General features: G+C 41.9%; 1 protein-coding gene across 5 annotated transcripts in view; it reads left to right on the top strand.

The window, feature by feature from the left end:
• EFCAB6 (EF-hand calcium binding domain 6) overlaps positions 1 to 19,228 on the top strand; it is a 224,912-nt gene that overhangs the window by 33,016 nt on the left and 172,668 nt on the right. For all 5 annotated transcript variants that reach the window (XM_079143290.1, XM_079143288.1, XM_079143286.1 and 2 more), the window contains 2 exons: positions 2,273 to 2,361; positions 16,299 to 16,365. In XM_079143290.1, the coding sequence (XP_078999416.1) occupies positions 2,273 to 2,361; positions 16,299 to 16,365 (156 nt within the window). The remainder of the gene's footprint in view (positions 1 to 2,272; positions 2,362 to 16,298; positions 16,366 to 19,228) is intronic.

Raw genomic sequence — 19,228 nt, 5'->3', positions numbered from 1 at the left:
AGTTATCAATTTCAGTAAATTAAACATTGAGATCAAACCTTTATTTAATCTGTATAGTTCATATTGACCCACATGACCCAACAGTATTCTTTTTTTTTTTTTAATTCATTTTTATTGTAAACAAATGGGATACATGTTGTTTCTGTTTGTACATGGAGTAACAGCATACCATTTGCATAATCATACATTTACATAGGGTAATGATGTTTGATTCATTTTGTTATTTTTTCCTTCCCCCCCACCCCTCCCACCCCTCTTTTCCCTCTACACGGTCCCTCCTTCTGACATTCTTGCCTCCCCTCCCACCCCCAATTATGTGTCATCATCCGCTTATCAGTGAGATCATTCGTCCTTTGGTTTTTTGAGATTGGCTTATCTCACTTAGCATGATATTCTCCAATTTCATCCATTTGCCTGCAAATGCCATAATTTTATCATTCTTTATGGCTGAGTAATATTCTATTGTATATATATATACCACAGTTTCTTTATCCATTCATCAATTGAAGGACATCTAGGTTGGTTCCACAGTCTGGCTATTGTGAATTGAGCAGCTATGAACATTGATGTGGCTGTATCTCTGTAGTATGCTGATTTTAAGTCCTTTGGTATAGGCCGAGGAGTGGGATAGCTGGATCAAATGGTGGGTACATTCCGAATTTTCTAAGGAATCGCCACACTGCTTTCCAGAGTGGCTACACTAATTTGCAGCCACACCAGCAATGTATGAGTGTACCTTTTTCCCCACATCCTCTCCAACACCTATTGTTGCTTGTGTTCTTGATAATTGCCATTCTAATTGGGGTGAGATGGAATCTTAGTGTAGTTTTGATTTGCATTTCTCTTATTACTAGAGATGGTGAACATTTTTTCATATGTTTGTTGATTGCTTGTACATCTTCTGTGAAGCATCTGTTCATTTCCTTAGCCCATTTGTTGATTGGGTTATTTGTATTCTTGGTGTAGTTTTTTGAGTTCTTTATATATTTTGGAAACGAGTGCTCTATCTGAAGTATGAGTGGCAAAGATATTCTCCCACTCTGTAGGCTCTCTCTTCGCATTGCTGATAATTTCCTTTGCTGAGAGAAAGCTATTTAGTTTGAATCTATCCCAATTATTGATTCTTGCTTTTATTTCTTGTGCTATGGGAGTCCTGTTAAGGAAGTCTGATCCTACGCCAACAAGGTGAAGATTTGGACCTACTTTTTCTTCTATAAGATGCAGGATCTCTGGTCTGATTTCAAGGTCCTTGATCCATTGTGAGTTGAGTTTTGTGCAGGGTGAGAGATAGGGGTTTAGTTTCATTCTGTTGCATATGGATTTCCAGTTTTCCCAGCACCATTTGTTGAAGAGGCTATCTTTTCTTCATTGCATATTTTTGGCCCCTTTGTCTAGTATGAGAAAATTGTATTTATTTGGGTTTGTGTCCGTGTCCTCTATTCTGTACCATTGATCTACCTGTCTATTTTGGTGCCAATACCATGCTGTTTTTGTTACTATTGCTTTGTAGTATAGTTGAAGTTCTGGTATTGCGATACCCCCTGTTTCATTCTTCCTGCTAAGGATTGCTTTAGCTGTTCTGGGTTTCTTATTCTTCCAGATGAATTTCATGACTGCTTGCTCTATTTCTGTAAGGTACGTCATTGAGATTTTAATTGGAATTGCATTGAATCTGTATAGCACTTTTGGTAGTATGGCCATTTTGACAATATGAATTCTGCCTATCCAAGAACATGGGAGATCTTTCCATCTTCTAAGGTCTTCCTCAACTTCTTTCTTCAATGTTTTGAAGTTTTCACTGTAGAGATCTTTTGCCTCTTTGGCCCAACAGTGTTCTTGATGGAATTCTTAACTTAAAAACTGCTGTTTTGTACCTTCACATGCCATGAGTTTACAGAACATTCACATGACCCTCGGAGTATAAATGGTGCTCTCACCTCAGCTTCTAATACATATCTCAAGTTAAGATATAATTCTGCTGATTTTATTATTTTTTCTTTTGTATTTAGTGCATTATGGTCATGCATACATAGTGTTGGGGTTCATCTTGACATAATCCTACGAGCATGGAAAAAAATTCCACAAAAATTTTATTTTTTATTTTCGGCTAAATTTTTGGTTTAGCTAGATTTAAAGTTTGTATAACTTTGTGGATGACTTGCTGACTTGTCGTCAGCGGCACCAGCTGGCGGCAGGAAAGCCGTGTTTAGCAGGGCTGCCTCCTCCCCTGGGCCGGCCCTCACTGCTGTCGTTTTCCTGTCTGCACCTATAGATCCCGCTCGCCAGCTCTGGCAGTGTGCCATACCTTGAATTCCTCTCCAGGTTTGGCGGGATCGACCTGAACGTAAACATCATAAGGAGGTGAGTGCGGCGCTCCCTCACGCGAAATCCGCAGTGGTGAGTAAGAGCAGGCACAGACGGGGGAGCCGGTCCTCTCCCAGATGCCCACGCCCATGCAGAAGACGGATGGATGGGTGGCGCTCATCCATAGAGAAGCTCGGGACAAATCCACACGGAAGGTTCATTTAGAGAAGGCTCCAGCTCTGCAGTAAGTTTGAAATATACCCTGCAGAGCTGGAGCCTTCTCTAAATGAAATTAGAGAAACAAAATTAAAATCAGGTAATATTTTGCATATGTTGTATTTTAGATTTGAAAATAATGATTTTAATTTTAATATTAAGATATCAAATTTAAAATTTGCTGGGCTCTGTACATTTTTGATGCTGGTCACTAAAAGCAATCGTGTTTTGGTGGCTAGAAGAGGGATATTAAAAGAAAGATCCTTGTATGAACTGCCTCCATGGAAGTGGGGACTCGTGCTTCATTTGCAGAGTGAGGGGCTGGAATATGCCCTTTAATCACACCCCGCATCAGCTGTAGCTTTCTCTGCACCTTGTGTGTACTTCAGGAAATATTGTTTTAGTAAAAACAGTCGCTAACCGTCTTCTGAACCAATAAGCCTCACTTTTTCTCAGAAGTTACATGAACAATTATAAGATGGAGTTTGACCCTGAAATGTTGGCAGACTTGCGTGTTGCCTGCGTAGCTTTCGTGGTTGAACCTGTCACAGTGCAGCTTAGGGGAGAGGGTTCGTGTGGCAGGGGCTTCAATTTAGCAGATGAAAAGCTCCCAGAGGTCTCTTGCTCAACTATGTGAACGTACTTAATCCTACTGACTTGTGCACTAAAAATGGTTAAGATGGTAAATTATGTGTTTTCTAAAATCACAATTTTTAAAAAAGTGAGTGCAGCCGCTCTCATTGGGATGATCGGGCATCGTCTTCTCTGCCGAGGTTCCAGGGTGTCTCCCATGGTTGGTGGGCAGGAGCTCTGTGTGCTCTCCTCTATGCGGCAGTGTGGGGACTGGGCCTGCTGGAAGGTGTCTGGGGCACGGGGCAGAGACCCAGGAAAGGACAACATGTTGGCAGGCAAGCGAGTTCTTACTCTTGCTCACATGGGACTAGATTAGTTACCATCAAGAGTGGCTGTTACAAGCAAGGGCACCCCTGGGCTCTCTCCTCCGCATGTACCTCCTGCTCTTCCGCTTTCTGCCATGAGTTGAAGCAGCATGAAGCCTTCGCTAGAGGGCCAAATTGAAAGGCCCCCTTGGACTTTCCTGCTCGTAGAACAGGAGCCAAAATAAACCTCTTTTCTTTATAAATATTTCAATCTCCAGTACTCTGTTATAGCAACAGAAAATTTACTAAGACATATCCCATGACCTAGAACGTTTAGCTAATGCTCAGTAAGTGGGGAACTAGGATAACTTCCAATCTTGTCCAAAAGAAGGCTGCTTATTTTATAGACTACATATTCTTGCCCTTGACCTGTAATCTAATCTGAGTAGCCTTTGTTGAAAAAGCTAAACATCTGGAGAAACAGAAAGCAGGAGTTTTGCTGTTTATTATTATTTTTTGTCTTTTATTGTGGAACCTTAGTGGAGTAATTGATTTGAGGTGAATAGAAATCATAAGTTACTTAAATATCAAAGGCTAGATATTTAAACTGAAGAGTTCTGAAATTTATGAAGTTTAATTCTCTAAATGTTGGAAGTGATACAACACAGTGAACAGACTTCTCTTTTAAAAATTTTATTTATTTTTATTTTTGCAGATAGTGTTTTGATTCATTGTACACAAATGGGGTACAACTTTTCATTTCCATGGTTGTACATGATGTGGATTCACACCATTCGTGTAATCATACACATACATAGGGTAATGATGTCTGTCTCGTTCCACTGTCTTTCCTTCCCCCACCCCCGCCCTCATTTCCCTCTACACCGTCCAAAGTTCCTCCATTCTTCTCCCCTGTTACGTATCATCATCCACTTATCAGAGAAAACATTCAGCCTTTGGTTTCTTGGGATTGGCTTATTTCACTCAGCACAGTATTCTCCAACTCCATCCATTTACCTGCAAATGCCATAATTTTATTCTTCTTTATGGCTGAAAAATAGTCCATTGTGTATATATACCACAGTTTCTTTATCCATTCATCTATTGAAGGGCATCTACATTGGTTCCACAGTCTAGTTATTGTGAACTGAGCTGCTGTAAACATTGATGTGGCTACATTACTGTAGCATGCTGGAGACTTCTTTTTCTAGTAACATGGGGGCTTCTAGCAGGAATAACATTTCCACTGAAAACAATTAAGAGACAAATACATACATTTTAATGAATGACTGAGCCAAAAAGAAAGCAAAGACTCCTCAGAGACCAAAATGAAGTGAAATTTGGAATCCAGAGAAGGAAGCACCCTAGATAGCTAGCTTTTCCAGAGGGTATTATCCAAATCATGGCAAATTCACATGCTTCATTTTGTGGGTCACTGAAGGGAAGGAGACAGGAGACCTAGCCGATGGGGCTGCCCCAGGTGGAGGAACTGAATGTAGGACATTGCACCTGAAGTTGGGACATCTGCACACTGTGTACAGATAAATCATAACAAGGAAACAAGGGTACGCAGCCAAACCTACATGTTTCAATACTGGTATTGAGTGAATAGGAAAGAAGTTTAATTTAATTGTTAGGTTCATGCACATTTGTGTTTCAATTAATGTGTGGTTTGAAAAGTTCAAGACCAGAAGTTCATTTAAAGGTGATCATACAAGATCCAAGATGGTGGACCTAGAGGGTGACTGCATCTCCTGTCACTCCAGAACCCAGGATTCAAGAAGGGAAGGCAGTGAGAGGTTCGGAGTAACATAGAGCTGCGGGGTGAGTCTCTCCCACTGGGTGAAGCTCGGCCTGGGCGGCAGGCCTGGACAGGGGCAGCTTCTCGGAGCAGGGCAGGGCAGCTAGAGTCTTCCCCAAGCAGCCCTGCTCCCTCCTGCGGCAGGCTCCTTCCACAGCCAGCTTCTTGGAGCAGGCTGCCCAGTGAGAGCCTTTCTGCACAGAGCCAGCCCCCAGCCCTGGAACCAGTAGCCAGCTAGGGGCAGCTTTCTTCGGAAGCACTGCATTATCAAGTTCCTCCAAGACTTCAGGCTACTGAAGGCTGGGAGGTGATATACTGGAAATCTATGGGGACACTATAAGCCAAAGAGGAAATCTGCAATATCTCAGAGTCCCACTGATATCTGACCAATATGAGAAAACAAGGGAAGAAAATGTCCCAAACAAATCTAGATACTATATTAATAAAACCCAATAACAGCACAGCAGAAGAAATGTCAGAAAGGGAGTTCAGAATGTACATAATTAAAACAATCAGGGAAGCAAATGTGAGGACATGAAAAAGCAAATGCAGGCATCGAAGGAGGAGATGAAAGAACAAATGCAGGCATTAAATGATCGCACGAATCAACAGTTAAAAGAGCAAATACGGGAAGCAAGAGATCATTTCAATGAAGAGTTAGAGATACTGAAAACAAAAACAGAGAGAAATCCTTGAAATGAAGGAAACAATAAACCAAGTTAAAAACTCCATAGAAAGCATAACCAATAGGATAGAACACCTGGAAGACAGAACCTCAGACATTGAAGACAAATATTTAATCTTGAAAACAAAGTTGACCAAACAGAGAAGATGGGAAGAAATCATGAACAGAATCTACAAGAATTATGGGATATCATGAAAAGGCCAAATTTAAGAATTATTGGGATTGAGGCAGGCTCAGAGAAACAAACCAAAGGAATGAACAATCTATTCAATGAAATAATATCAGAAAATTTTCCAAATCTGAAGATTGAAATGGAAAACCAGATACAAGAGGCTTATAGGACTCTAAATATACAAAAATTACAACAGACCCACACCAAGGCACATTATTATGAAAATACCTAACATACAAAATAAAGGCAGAATTTTAAAGGCTGTGAGAGAAAAGAATCAAATTACATTCAGAGGGAAGTCAATAAGAATATCAGCAGATTTTTCAATACAGACCCTAAAAGCTAGAAGGGCCTAGAACAACATTTACCAAGCCCTGAAAGAAAACGGATGCCAACCAAGAATCTTATACCCAGCAAAACTTACTTTCAGATTTGATGACAAAATAAAATCCTTCCATGATAAACAAAGCTAAAAGAATTTACAAAAAGAAAGCTGGCATTACAGAACATTCTCAGCAAAATATTCCATGAGGAAGAGATGAAAAACAACGATGCAAATCAGCAACGGGAGGAACTAGCCTAAAGGAATAGCCAAATAAAGGAGAAACCAAATCATGTCAAAAAACAAAAATGAGTCAAATGAGTGGGGATACAAATCATATCGCAATAATAACCCTGAATATTAATGGCCTGAACTCATCAATCAAAAGACATAGACTGGCAGATTGGATTAAAAAGAAAAATCCAACAATATGCTGTCTACAAGACTCATCTCATAGAAAGAGATAGACTAAAGGTGAAAGGATGGGAAAAAACATACCATGCACATGGACACAGCAAAAAAGCTGGAGTATCCATCCTCATATCAGATAATGTGGACTTCAAGCCAAAACTAGTCAGAAGGGATAAAGAAGGACATTATATACTGCTTAAGGGAAGCATAAATCAGCAAGACATAACAATCATAAATATCTATGCCCCGAACATTGGCTCATCCATGTATGTCAAACAAATCCTTCTCAATTCCAGAAATCAAATAGACCACAACACAATAATACTAGGCGATTTTAACACACTGCTCTCACCACTGGATAGATCTTCCAAACAAAAATTGAATAAAGAAACCATAGATCTCAATAAAACAATCAACAATTTGGACTTAACGGACATATATAGAATATACCATCCAACAAAGAACGAATACACTTTCTTCCCAGCATCACATGGATCCTTCTCTAAAATAGACCATATTTTATGCCACAAAGCTACTGTTAGCAAATACAAGAATATAGAGATACTACCTTGTATTCTATCAGATCATAATGGATTGAAATTAGAAATGACGAATGAAAAACAGAAACTTCTCCAATACCTGGAGACTAAATAATACGCTATTATATGAAGAATGGATAACAGAAGACATCAGGAGGGAAATAAAAAAATTCTTAGAAGTAAATGAGAACAAAGACACATCATATCAAAATCTTTGGGACACTATGAAAGCTGTACTTAGAGGAAGATTTATTTCATGGGGCGCATTCAAAAACAGAAGCAAAAATCAACAAATAAACGACTTAACATTACAGCTTAAAGCCCTAGAAAAAGAAGAGCAGACCAATACCAAAAGTAGTAGAAGACAGGAAATAGTTAAAATCAGAGCCGAAATCAACGAAATTGAAACAAAAGAAACAATCGGAAAAATTAACAAAATAGATAGTTGGTTCTTTGAAAAAAATAAACAAAATTGATAAACCCTTAGCCACACTAACAAAGAGAAAGAGGGAGAAAACTCAAATTACTAAAATTTGGAATGAACAAGGAAATATCACAACAGACACGAGTGAAATAACAAAACAGAATTAGAAGCTATTTTGAAAATCTATGTTCCAACAAAACAGAAAACCTGGAAGACATCAACAAGTTTCTAGAGACATATGAATTACCTAAACTGAACGAGGAGGACATACACAACTTAAATAAATCAATTTCAAGCAATGAAATAGAAGAGGTCATCAAAAGCCTAGCAACAAAGAAAAGTCCGGGACCAGATAGGTTCTCAGCCGAGTTCTACAAAACCTTTAAAGAAGAGCTCATTCCAATACTCCTCAAAGTATTCCCTGAAATAGAAGAGGAGGGAACCCTCCCAAACTCATTCTATGAAGCCAATATCACCCTGATACCTAAACCAGACAGAGACACATCGAGGAAAGAAAATTTCAGACCAATATCCTTAATAAACATTGACGCAAAAATTCTCAACAAAGTTTTAGCAAATCGCATCCAAAAATATATTAAAAAGATAGTGCACCACGATCAAGTGGGTTTTATCCCAGGGATGCAAGGTTGGTTCAACATCTGGAAATCAATAAATGTGATTCACCGTATCAACAGACTTAAAGTTAAGAATCACATGATTATTTCGATAGATGCAGAAAAAGCATTCGATTAAATACAGCATCCCTTCATGCTCAAAACACTAGAAAAAATAGGGATAGTGGGAACATTCCTTAACATTGTAAAGGCCATCTATGTGAAGCCTATGGCCAATATGATTCTAAATGGTGAAAAACTGAAAGCATTCCCCCTAAAAACTGGAACAAGGCAGGGATGCCCTCTTTCACCACTTCTATTCAACATCATCCTTGAAACTCTAGCCAGAGCAATTAGACAAACCAAAGAAATTAAAGGGATACGAATTGGAAAAGAAGAATTCAAAACTATCCCTGTTCACTGATGACATGATTATATATTTAGAGGAACCTGGAAATTCCACCAGGCAATTTTTAGAACTCATAAGTGAATTCAGTAAAGTAGCAGGTTACAAGATCAACGCTCATAAATCCAATGTATTTTTATACATAAGTGATGAATCTTCAGAGAGAGAAGTTAGGAAAACTACCCCATTCACAATAGCCTTGAAAAAAATAAAATACTTGGGAATCAAGCTCAGAAAAGAGGTGAAAGACCTCTACAATGAGAACTACAGAACACTAAAGAAAGAAATTAAAGAAAACCTTAGAAGATGGAAAGATCTCCCATGTTCTTGGATAGGCAGAATTCATATTGTCAAAATGGCCATACTACCAAAAGTGCTATACAGATTCAATGCAATTCCAATTAAAATCCCAATGATGTATCTTACAGAAATAGAGCAAGCAATTATGAAATTCATCTGGAAGAATAAGAAACCCAGAATAGCTAAAGCAATCCTCAGCAGAAAGAGTGAAGCAGGGAGTATTGCAATACCAGATCTTCAACTCTACTATAAAGCAATAGTGACAAAAACAGCATGGTATTGGCACCAAAATAGACAGGTAGATCAATGGTACAGAATAGAGGACATGGACATAAACCCAAATAAATACAATTTTCTCATACCAGACAAAGGTGCCAAAAATATGCAATGGAGAAAAGATAGCCTCTTCAACAAATGGTGCTGGGAAAACTTGAAAACCATATGCAACAGAATGAAACTAAACCCCTATCTCTCACCCTGCACAAAAATCAACTCAAAATGGATCAAGGACCTTGGAATCAGGCCAGAGATCCTGCATCTTATAGAAGGAAAAGTAGGTCCAAATCTTCAACATGTTGGCTTAGGATCAGACTTCCTTAACAGGACTCCCATAGCACAAGAAACAAAAGCAAGAATCAACAACTGGGATAGATTCAAACTAAAAAGCTTCCTCTCATCAAAGGAAACTATCAGTAATGTGAAGAGAGAGCCTACAGAGTGGGAGAATATCTTTGCCACTCATACTTCAGATAGAGCACTAGTTTCCAGAATATATAAAGAACTCAAAACACTCTACACCAAGAATACAAATAATCCAGTCAACAAATGGGCTAAGGAAATGAACAGCTACTTCACAGAAGAAGATGTACAAGCAATCAACAGATATATGAAAAAATGTTCACCATCTCTAGTAATAAGAGAAATGCAAATCAAAACTACCCTAAGATTCCATCTCACCCCAATTAGAATGGCTATTATCAAGAACACAAGCAACAATAGATGTTAGCGAGGATGTGGGAAAAAGGGTACACTCACTCATACATTGCTGGTGGGGCTGCAAATTAGTGCAACCACTCTGGAAAGCAGTATGGAGATTCCTCAGAAAGCTTGGAATGGAGCCACCATTTGATCCAGCTATCCCACTCCTCGGCCTATACCCAAAGGACTTAAAATCAGCATACTACAGAGATACAGCCACATCAGTGTTCATTGCTGCTCAATTCACCATAGCCAGATTGTGGAACCAACCTAGATGTCCTTCAATTGATGAATGGATAAAGAAACTGTGGCATATATATGCAATGGAATATTACTTGGCCATAAAGAATGATAAAATTATGGCATTTGCAGGCAAATGGATGAAATTGGAGAATATCATGCTAAGTGAGATAAGCCAATCTCAAAAAACCAAAGGACGAATTATCTCGCTGATAAGCGGATGATGACATATAATGGGGGGTGGGAGGGGTTAGCGTTAGTGTTAGGGTTAGGTTTAGGGTTAGGATTAGGGTTAGGGTTAGGGAGAGGGGTAAGAATGGAGGAAGGAAGGACTGTATAGAGGGAAAAGAGGGGTGGGTATGGGGGGGGAAGGGGGAAAAATGGCAGAATGAATCAAACAACATGGCCCTGTGTAAATTTATGATTACAGGAATGGTATGCCTTTACTCCGTTGTACAGAGAATCAAAATAATCCCATTTGTTTACAATAAAAAAAGTGATCATACACTGGGTGTGCCCTTCTGCAGAAGAATACATCTTCACCTCAGCTCCTAAAGAGTTTCTGAAAAGTGTCAAGTAACAACAGATCACCCAAAACATCTGAAAAACATGCAGAGACAAAGAATGAGGACTGCTGACTAATAGATAAAATAGCCAGTAGTAAGATTTCCAAATTCTTCAAATAGTAGAATGATTAGATATAAATGTAGAACTACAATTTTAATGTGTTTAAAGAAATAAGAGAATGAATTTAAAATGTGAATAAGCAATAAAACAAAGACTCAAAGAGGTATAAAATGGGACTTTTGACAATGAAAGTATAATTATAGATATAAAATTCAGTGGATGAGTGGCATGAAAATAGTGGTTCAAACACAGCTGAAAAGAGCTCTTGTGGAGAGGACAATAATCTGAAGAAGTTACCTAGAGAGTATCACAGAGAAAAAGATACAAAATATGACTCCGTGGACCTTCAGGTATAAGGGACATGGAAGATAGGAAGAGTCCTTATATACTTCTTTTTAAAAAAATATTCTTAGTTGAGATGGACACCATATCTTTATTTATTTTTTATGTGGTACTGAGGATCACTCTACCACTGAGCTACAGCCCCAGCTCCCTAATATACTTCTAATTGGATTTCCAGAAAGATATCTAACTTAGTTTAATTTGTTCTTCTATAACAGAATACTAAGATCATGTAATTTAGAAGAACAAAAATGTGTTTCTCACAATTCTGGAGGCCAGAAAGTCCAAGATAAAAGCACCAGTTCCATCTTCACATGGAGGAAGGCAGAAGGGAAAGAGAGGACCAGCTTCCTGGATCAGGCACCTAATCCCATTCACGAGGGAGGAGCCCTCCTGGCCCAATCGCCTCTTAAAGGCCCTGCTTCTTAACACTGCCACACTGGCAGCACCTGAATTTGGAGGGCACATTCAAACCACAGCAATAAAAGAGAAACAAATAAGGCAGGAATTATATTTGAACAGATAATGACTGAGAATCTCGAGTCACATAAGTAGAAAAAAAAATGCGCATTTAGATATATCACGGTGAAACTGCAGAACATAAAGAGAAAACATTAAAGTCGGTGAGAAGAAAGACTGGAGTGACTTCATAGGAGTGGCGGTCTGACACTGACTCTTCAGTGGGGACAGTGAAAGCTGTGGACGGTGGGAGAATTTCTTTGACATGCTGGAATAATACTATATTTGCAAGAATAAAAGCAAGTTTTTCCTGTGGGATCCCCTGGGACCCTCTCCTTTTCTTGCCACAGTGTATGCTCATCTACTGAGATCAGAGTGCAGACAGTTCCTGACTTAGGATGCTTCGACTTACAATTTTTCAGCTTTGTGATGGTATAAAAACCATATGTTTTCAGTAGAAATCTCACTTCACATTTGGAATCCTGACCTTTTCCTGGGCCAGACATATGCAGTATTATCCTCTCTCACGATGCTGGGCAATAGGGAACCTCAGCTGCAGTCAGTCAGAGATCACAAGGGTAAAGTTTATACTCTGCAGTGTTCTGTGCCGTCCGATCGTGGTGTCAGGTAAGTCAGGTGCACTGTATTAAATGTGTTTCTGACTCGTGCTATTTTAACCTACAATGGAATTTAATGGGACATAACCTCATTGTAAGTTGAGAAGCATCTGTGCTTGGGAAAGATAGAGGCATCTGACATCTTTGCCTACTGTGTTCAAACCAGAGCTTTTCAACCAGATCTTGTGTAATTTCTTTATACCAATTCCAAAAACGAGGAGCAACCTCTTCAGTCACTGAATTATGAAGTCACTAGACAGGGCCTGAATTCTGGGACAATTGACAGAGTTGCAGCTCAAATTTCCTGAATTTATGGTGGTGGGACTTATTCTGCTCATAGCACTTCCCTTCTGGAAATACAGCTGGTGAGGTCACATTTTATACTGGCCAAAACTTGATGTGGTTGGCAACAAAGAACGAACACCACCCGGAAGTGGTATGCCATCTCTTCTGCTCTGGCCACCTCAGCCTTTCTAGAACTGGCCATGTGTGAAAGTCACCATATTGAGGAAACTCCTGAGTAGATGGCAGTGGACTGAGTTAGATGCAACATGAAGATTAAAGGCATTTTGCTTCTAGAAGTAATATTTTTAAAACAGTCTATGCCTCTGAGTGTATGAGAGCTGATAAGTGCAAATGTGGGACTATTATTGTGTCCAGCACACAGGACCTCGTGTTATCTGTAATGATGGCAGTGTTATCATGCCTGCCTTCAGAAACACCCAAGAAATTATCAAAGGATAAGTGAGCAAATTTATCCTTTGAGGTTTATCCTTTGAGATCTGCTTCTGCTGGACATGTAGAACATTTTTTCACTTGGGATGAAGAAGGTGACCTCTGCATATTAGTCATCCATGGGACACTTGGCACAATGATAAGTCCGAAGAATAACTTAAACCTTCCATGTGTAAGAGGCTTTCTGAGCACTGCATGAGAAGATTCACCACAGAGTTCTAAAGAACTTGCTAAAGAACCTGATAATTGTGTTGAAACTGAATTCACCCACAAAGACCATGTTGGGCAACATTCCTTTGCTAGACCAGCCACCCAAGATTCAAATCGTCAAAGGGAATAGCAGCAGCAGAGCTGCATTAAAAGAGCATATGTGAAACTGAGTCTAGGCAGGTAGCTGGTGGCAGAGAGGCCTTTTATCAAGAGAAGCAGGATTTGCAGAGGAAAAGGCTATTTGCTACAAAGAAGCAAGATGCTGAAGAAACTACCAGAAAAAGAATCCAGTAGAAGAAAGAAACCTGCCTTGTAGCATCTTGGATTTTGTTGCCTCTCAGAGTTAACTCAATATGGATGACTTATTTTGACTTATTTTGAATTTTTGGAGATCAGAGACATGATAAAAGTTAGCAAGAAGGTTTTTTTTTTTTTTTTTTTTTTTTTTTTTTTTTTTTTTTGTGTTGTTGTTGTTGTTGTTGTTGGTGCTGGTTATTGAACCCAGGGCCTTGTGCTTGCAAGGCAAGCACTCTACCAACTGAGCTATATCCCCAGCCTGAGAAATATTTTTAAAAATGAAGACCAAGAGTTAAATACATTTGAAGACAAAAACTGAGAAAGCTAATTTCCTGCAGATTTTAACTAAGAGATATGTTGAAGTGAAAGGAAAATGATCCCAGATGGAAGGTCTGAGATTTTAGGAGTGAAGAGCCCAAACTGTGGGCCCACATTGGCTGTATAAAGTGGTATACAATTTCTATGTGTTAAAATGTCTAGAATGAAAATACCTGACAAGAGTAAGCTCAGAGTGGACAAACTGAGTTAAAGTCATCTAAAGTGCATTTTATTAGCTGGCAGGAAGATTGAAATACTGATTATACATTGAAATGTTACATACACACATTGTGATTTTTAGGATAATTTCCCAAAAAATAGAAACAAAATGCGTAACTTCCCAACAGTTGGAGGGAACAAATGAAATGATTAGAAAATACTCAATCTAAAAGAAGGTAAGAAAGGAAAGAACAATCTAGAACAGGTAGTATAAATAAAGCACACAAAGAAAATTTACAGATATATACCCATATGTACATTAAATGTAAAAGCGTTAAATAATTCAATTAAAAGACAGAGACTGTTACTAAAATTTCAACTATTGGCTTTTCCCCAGAAATATACACTTAATAAAAGGGTAAAAGAAGTTGAAAGAAAAAAAGATGGAAAAAATGATACTATAAAAACAGAACAAATAGTTGTAATTAATTTTGGGCAAAATAGGTTTGAATACGTAAAGATTTAATTATCATAAATGCTCTGCTTAATAGATGAATATTGTCTGACTCAGTAGCAAACAGAAAGATTCAGTAGGAGAAAAACCTACACATAAGCACATAGAAAGGTTAAAAGTGAAAGCATTAAAAAGACACATGGTTCGGTACCCATCTAGAGAAAACTAGTGTCTGGAAGCCAACATTCTACTGCGTGGGCAGTTGCTGGTTGGCTTCTCCTGAAGCCACCCCGGGATAGAGGTTAGGGTGGGCCTAGGTAGGGAGGAGCTGGCACAGCAGTGGGGAAGGAGAAGTTGGCTCCCTGGGGCTTGGCCAGCCTTGCCCAGTGGTGGAGGCCACCGGCTGTGCTGGGGTGCAGGCCTGCTGGGGTTCCTTGTACTGGTGCCCATCCGTCTCCTCAGCTGCATGGCAGGTGCACAGGCATTTGTTTATTCTTCAGCTCTTTCATGTATGTTTCAGTGTTTCGTGTCTATTGAATTATTAAAATATTATCCACATATTGCCTTTAACAGTGTCATCAGACTTGGATTACTGACCATTCCTTCTGTAACTTGGGCACAGAGCCTAACCTCCAGCCTTGGATGTCCTCCTTTGTTAATGAAGTTAATTTCTGCTTAAAATGCTCCCATGGCTTCTCTTTACCCGTAGTTTGAAGTCCAGATTCCTTAGCGGACCCCCACCCTTTCTGGCTGGTTTCTGCCCCTCTTCCCTACTTATCAGCTCTGGTTGTGTTGGCCTCATTGCTGAGCTGGTTGGCCAGGTACCTGCTCCAGGGCTCCATCCAAGCCCCTTTGCTTTGCCTGGGCAGCAGCATTGCCACTCAGCTTGTGGGTTTGTATTCAAGTGATACTTGGTGAGAGGCCTTCTGCTGCCCACCCATCCAAGAGTCAACCCATCTTCCCCCATCTCCATTTTATCCCTTCCCACCTTTATTTTCTTAATGATATTGCTATCCTCTCCCTCTTTATTTGGTATTGGTTGTTTCCCATCTGTTGCTGTCACCCATAGGGAGGGCGTCTTGCCCGCCAGCTCTGTGGGGCCCAGTGTGTGGGAGGCACTGGGTAAGTAACGGAAGAGCAACAGCCCGGGTCCCCTTCACACTATCCCCAGCCCTCACAGCCTGTTCCAGGCCCTGGAATGGCTGTGGATACATGGGACATGCACATGTGCAGGGTTAATAAGGAGCAGAAGGAGCTGGAGGGGGGGTCAGGCACACGTGACTGAGTGGCCAGTGGTGCATAGGATGGGTGGGAAGCCTATGTGTCAGGACCAAGTGCAACAGCAGAGGGGCAGGAGCAGGGTTTGAAGAGGGGGGCCTCTGCTTGCCCATATGTGACCTTGATACTCCTCGTCCACAGAGACCCCAATGTCCTGGCCTGTCAAGTCAGGATGCTGAAGGTCCCCAACCCAGAGAACTGTCGTGAGGGTAAAATGAGAGGAGGCTTGGTGCATGTAAGTGCTCATCGGTCCTAATGGCTTCATTTGCACACCCCTGAGCAGCACGGGTCCTGTTTCATTTTACAGATAAGGAAACTGAGGTGTAGAGAAGCTGAGTAATTTGCCCAAGTTCATACTTCTGGCAGATAGCAACACGTAAGAAATGCCTAGTGCTTTAAAACAGATGATCTAGAAATCTCTATAGTTTTGATCTCTGCAGGTCCTGTGTAAACATTTATTTGGTTAAAATGTTTTAACAAAGATTTTTTGTTTGTTTGTTTTTATTTTTAAGGGGAGGCATGAGTGAAACAAATTGCTACCGGACACTAAAAGAACTTGAAGTCCAAGTTGGAGAAAAGGTAACAGAGATCTTTTGGAAGGCTTTCCCCCGGCCCTAGTCAGCAGCAGCTGTTAGCCACAGTAGGTGATAGAGTGAGCTGCAGCTTGTCATCTGAGTTCACACATCAAAGCTGCCTGACTGACTAGATCTTAGAAGAGCGATGTGAAAGCTTGCGTTCTACGACTCTGACTGCCTCGGATGGCATCTCCTTCCATGAGTGACACCGGCAGAAGTCCTGGAATATTAATTACTTTTCTATTAACTTTGGATTTTTATGAGTAGGGCTGCATTTTCTGTTTTTGTATAAAACTGAGCAGGTTTTTCTTTAGACAGAGAAAACGACTGCTTTTTGGCAGTAGATGCCAATCAAGAGCAGCAGGGTAAAAATAACCAGTCAAACTCCAAGTGCTTGTATTTAGGTATCGGGTAATTTAGCCACGAGAGCTGTGGTGGGTGTCGAGGGAGAGCATGTGGCTTCCCTCCTATTTGCTGATTGTGGCTTGGTCTCACCAAGCCCAGAGAGAGGGGAGGAGATGGTAATGTCAGCGGGGCTTGGAATCGGACGCCTTTTTAAAATGCATTTGAGCTGTCAGTTAGACGAGCAGTTTGAGAATCGTGGTTTAATTTACTTGATGCAATATGTTGGTTTGAAATGTGACAAATTTTCTTTCTTTTTTGAACTCTTCTGAGACTTTCATACATTTCAAAATCAAAAATAACCAGAGATCCACAAAATGTTTGCCTCAAGTTTCCTGGCTGGGACCAGTAACACCAGACAATTCATCTTAATATGATAATTTCATAGCATTATGTGTTCCTAAAAACCTGTTTCATTATGGTTGGTATACAGTTGGTCGTAGGAAGCCTGGCATAACTATCCTCCTCTTCTGAGGCCCGTTGATTATTCTGTAAGGAACATGTAATATGATTGGTATTATTTTTGGTGCATGTCTTTGTCTCTGCATCAACTGTGTTGATCGTGAAATACTCCTGGGAAAGTCCACTGTGGTGACCTGTACCAGAGCAGCACAGATGCTGTTGTGGGTCAGCAATGCGGTGGCACAGGGTGGAGCGGATGGACGGGGCCAGGAGTGTCAGTTACTGAGAATAGGGCTGTGCTGACCAAGTCTACAAGGGACAGTGTTGCCCTCCATACCTTCATTTAATTCCATTTCTAGTCCAGCCTCCACCCGCCAAAGCCCTTCCGGAGAGGAAGAGTGAGTCTAAACCAATGTGGTTTAGACTTCCCGTGAGGGGAGGGCCGTGGAGGGAACTGGAGAGAGTGCCCAGCCCGGGGCCGAGCAGGGCCCTCCGCCATGAGTTCTAGCTGGCATAGACAGCAGCCCTGATTCTACCTATGGCTGGCTCTGGGCAGGCCGGTGGTATCAGACCAGATTGAGCTCAGGACATAGTGAGAGCCGGGTTTCCATCTTGGGCTCTGCCATCTTTTGGCCAGGTGGTCTTAAGCCAGTCCTTGTCAGTGGGTCTCTCTGATGTCAGAGGAGGTAGCAGCGCCCACCCTGAAGGGCTGCTGTGGCTTAAAACATCCAGTGACGAGCACCTGGACCCCTGAGGAGAGGCCGCCTGGGATTGTCATGCTTCTCGGCCCAGGTTCCTGGGCAGTGGAGACAAACACAAGGACGCTCACCCCCCAAACAGAACAGCTGCAGCGCACACAGCAACGACACGTGTGCCTGGGGGCCTGCGTGTGCAGCCTGCGTGTGCAGCTGAGAGTCAGCGTCAGCGGCTGCACACTCATGGCGGAGCCGGGAAGACCTCGGAAGACAGAAGCGCCGTGCTCTCCGCACCTCTGCTGTCAGGGCTAGCTGATGGTGGGTTTGGGGGCCAAAGGACACTTCAGCTGGCCGTCCGCAGGGCTCACTGAAGCAAGATGCCCGCAGCTTACTGCATCTGGCATCAGACCTGCTGAAGCATATGTGGACTGACCTGAGCCGATAGGTGACTAGAGGTTGGAACCCCAGATTGACGGCCGCCCCAGGGCTCATGGTTCCTGGGGGCTCTTGTGTGGCACGTGAGGTCAGGCGGCCGGCTTCGCGCCTCCCTTCCCTCGGGTGCTCAGCCTCCGGTGCGAGTTCACACTAGTGCCCCTGGTCCAGTCGAGCTCTTGGCTTCCCGCACCTCCCCCTCGCCCCAGTCGGGGCAGCAGGCCAGGGTCGACGGCCTCCCCTTCCTGCCAGTCCTCAGTGCCTGTGCCAAGCGGCGTCTGTGACCAGTCTGCTCCCGTGGGGCTGGCCTGGGCCTGTGGGCGTCCTCCTCAGGCTCTGCCCGGTCCCGGTTCTGGTTTCCGCGCCTTGGTTCCACTCAGCTGGCTGTCACCCCAGGCTGCCCATTCCTCACTAGCCCTCGCTCTGTGCCCTGCTTTTCATTTTGGTCACACACTTGGCCCCGTGCTTCCTGGTGGCTCCTCATCCCGGCATCTTCTGGACTGGTTCTTGAGCTCTCTGCTCCATCTGCTCCCAGGGCCCTGGGGTAAGAGGGAACTAGGGAGAGTCCGGCACCCTGGTGGCTTTCTGGACTTGCTCTTTGTAGTCCTCAGTTTCTCATCTTTCGGGTGGAATTAAAAAAAAACCTGCCAATCAGGTTACTCTAAGAATGAATGAGAAGAATACAAGTGGAGCCCCTGGCATACAGGAGGTGCTCCATAAATGTTTGTTCCACCCACTGTGATTAGTGTGGCTCGTTCTCTCTGCCAAACCGTCCTGTGCAGGCTGTATCTGCCCTCAGGGCCCTGGCTACGGCCACATGAGGTCCTTCCCCATGAGAAACAGGAGGCTTCAGCTGAATTGCCTTCGACAATATGAACTTCTCATCTCACCCGGGAAGGGGACAGGAGGGAGTGTGGGTTCAGGGGTGACTAACCT

This window comes from Sciurus vulgaris (genome assembly GCF_902686455.1).
Source record: "Sciurus vulgaris genome assembly, chromosome: 5".
Lineage (NCBI taxonomy): Eukaryota > Metazoa > Chordata > Mammalia > Rodentia > Sciuridae > Sciurus > Sciurus vulgaris.
The sequence above is the reverse complement of the archived record's forward strand: the minus strand, read 5'-3'. Positions and strand labels throughout refer to the sequence as shown.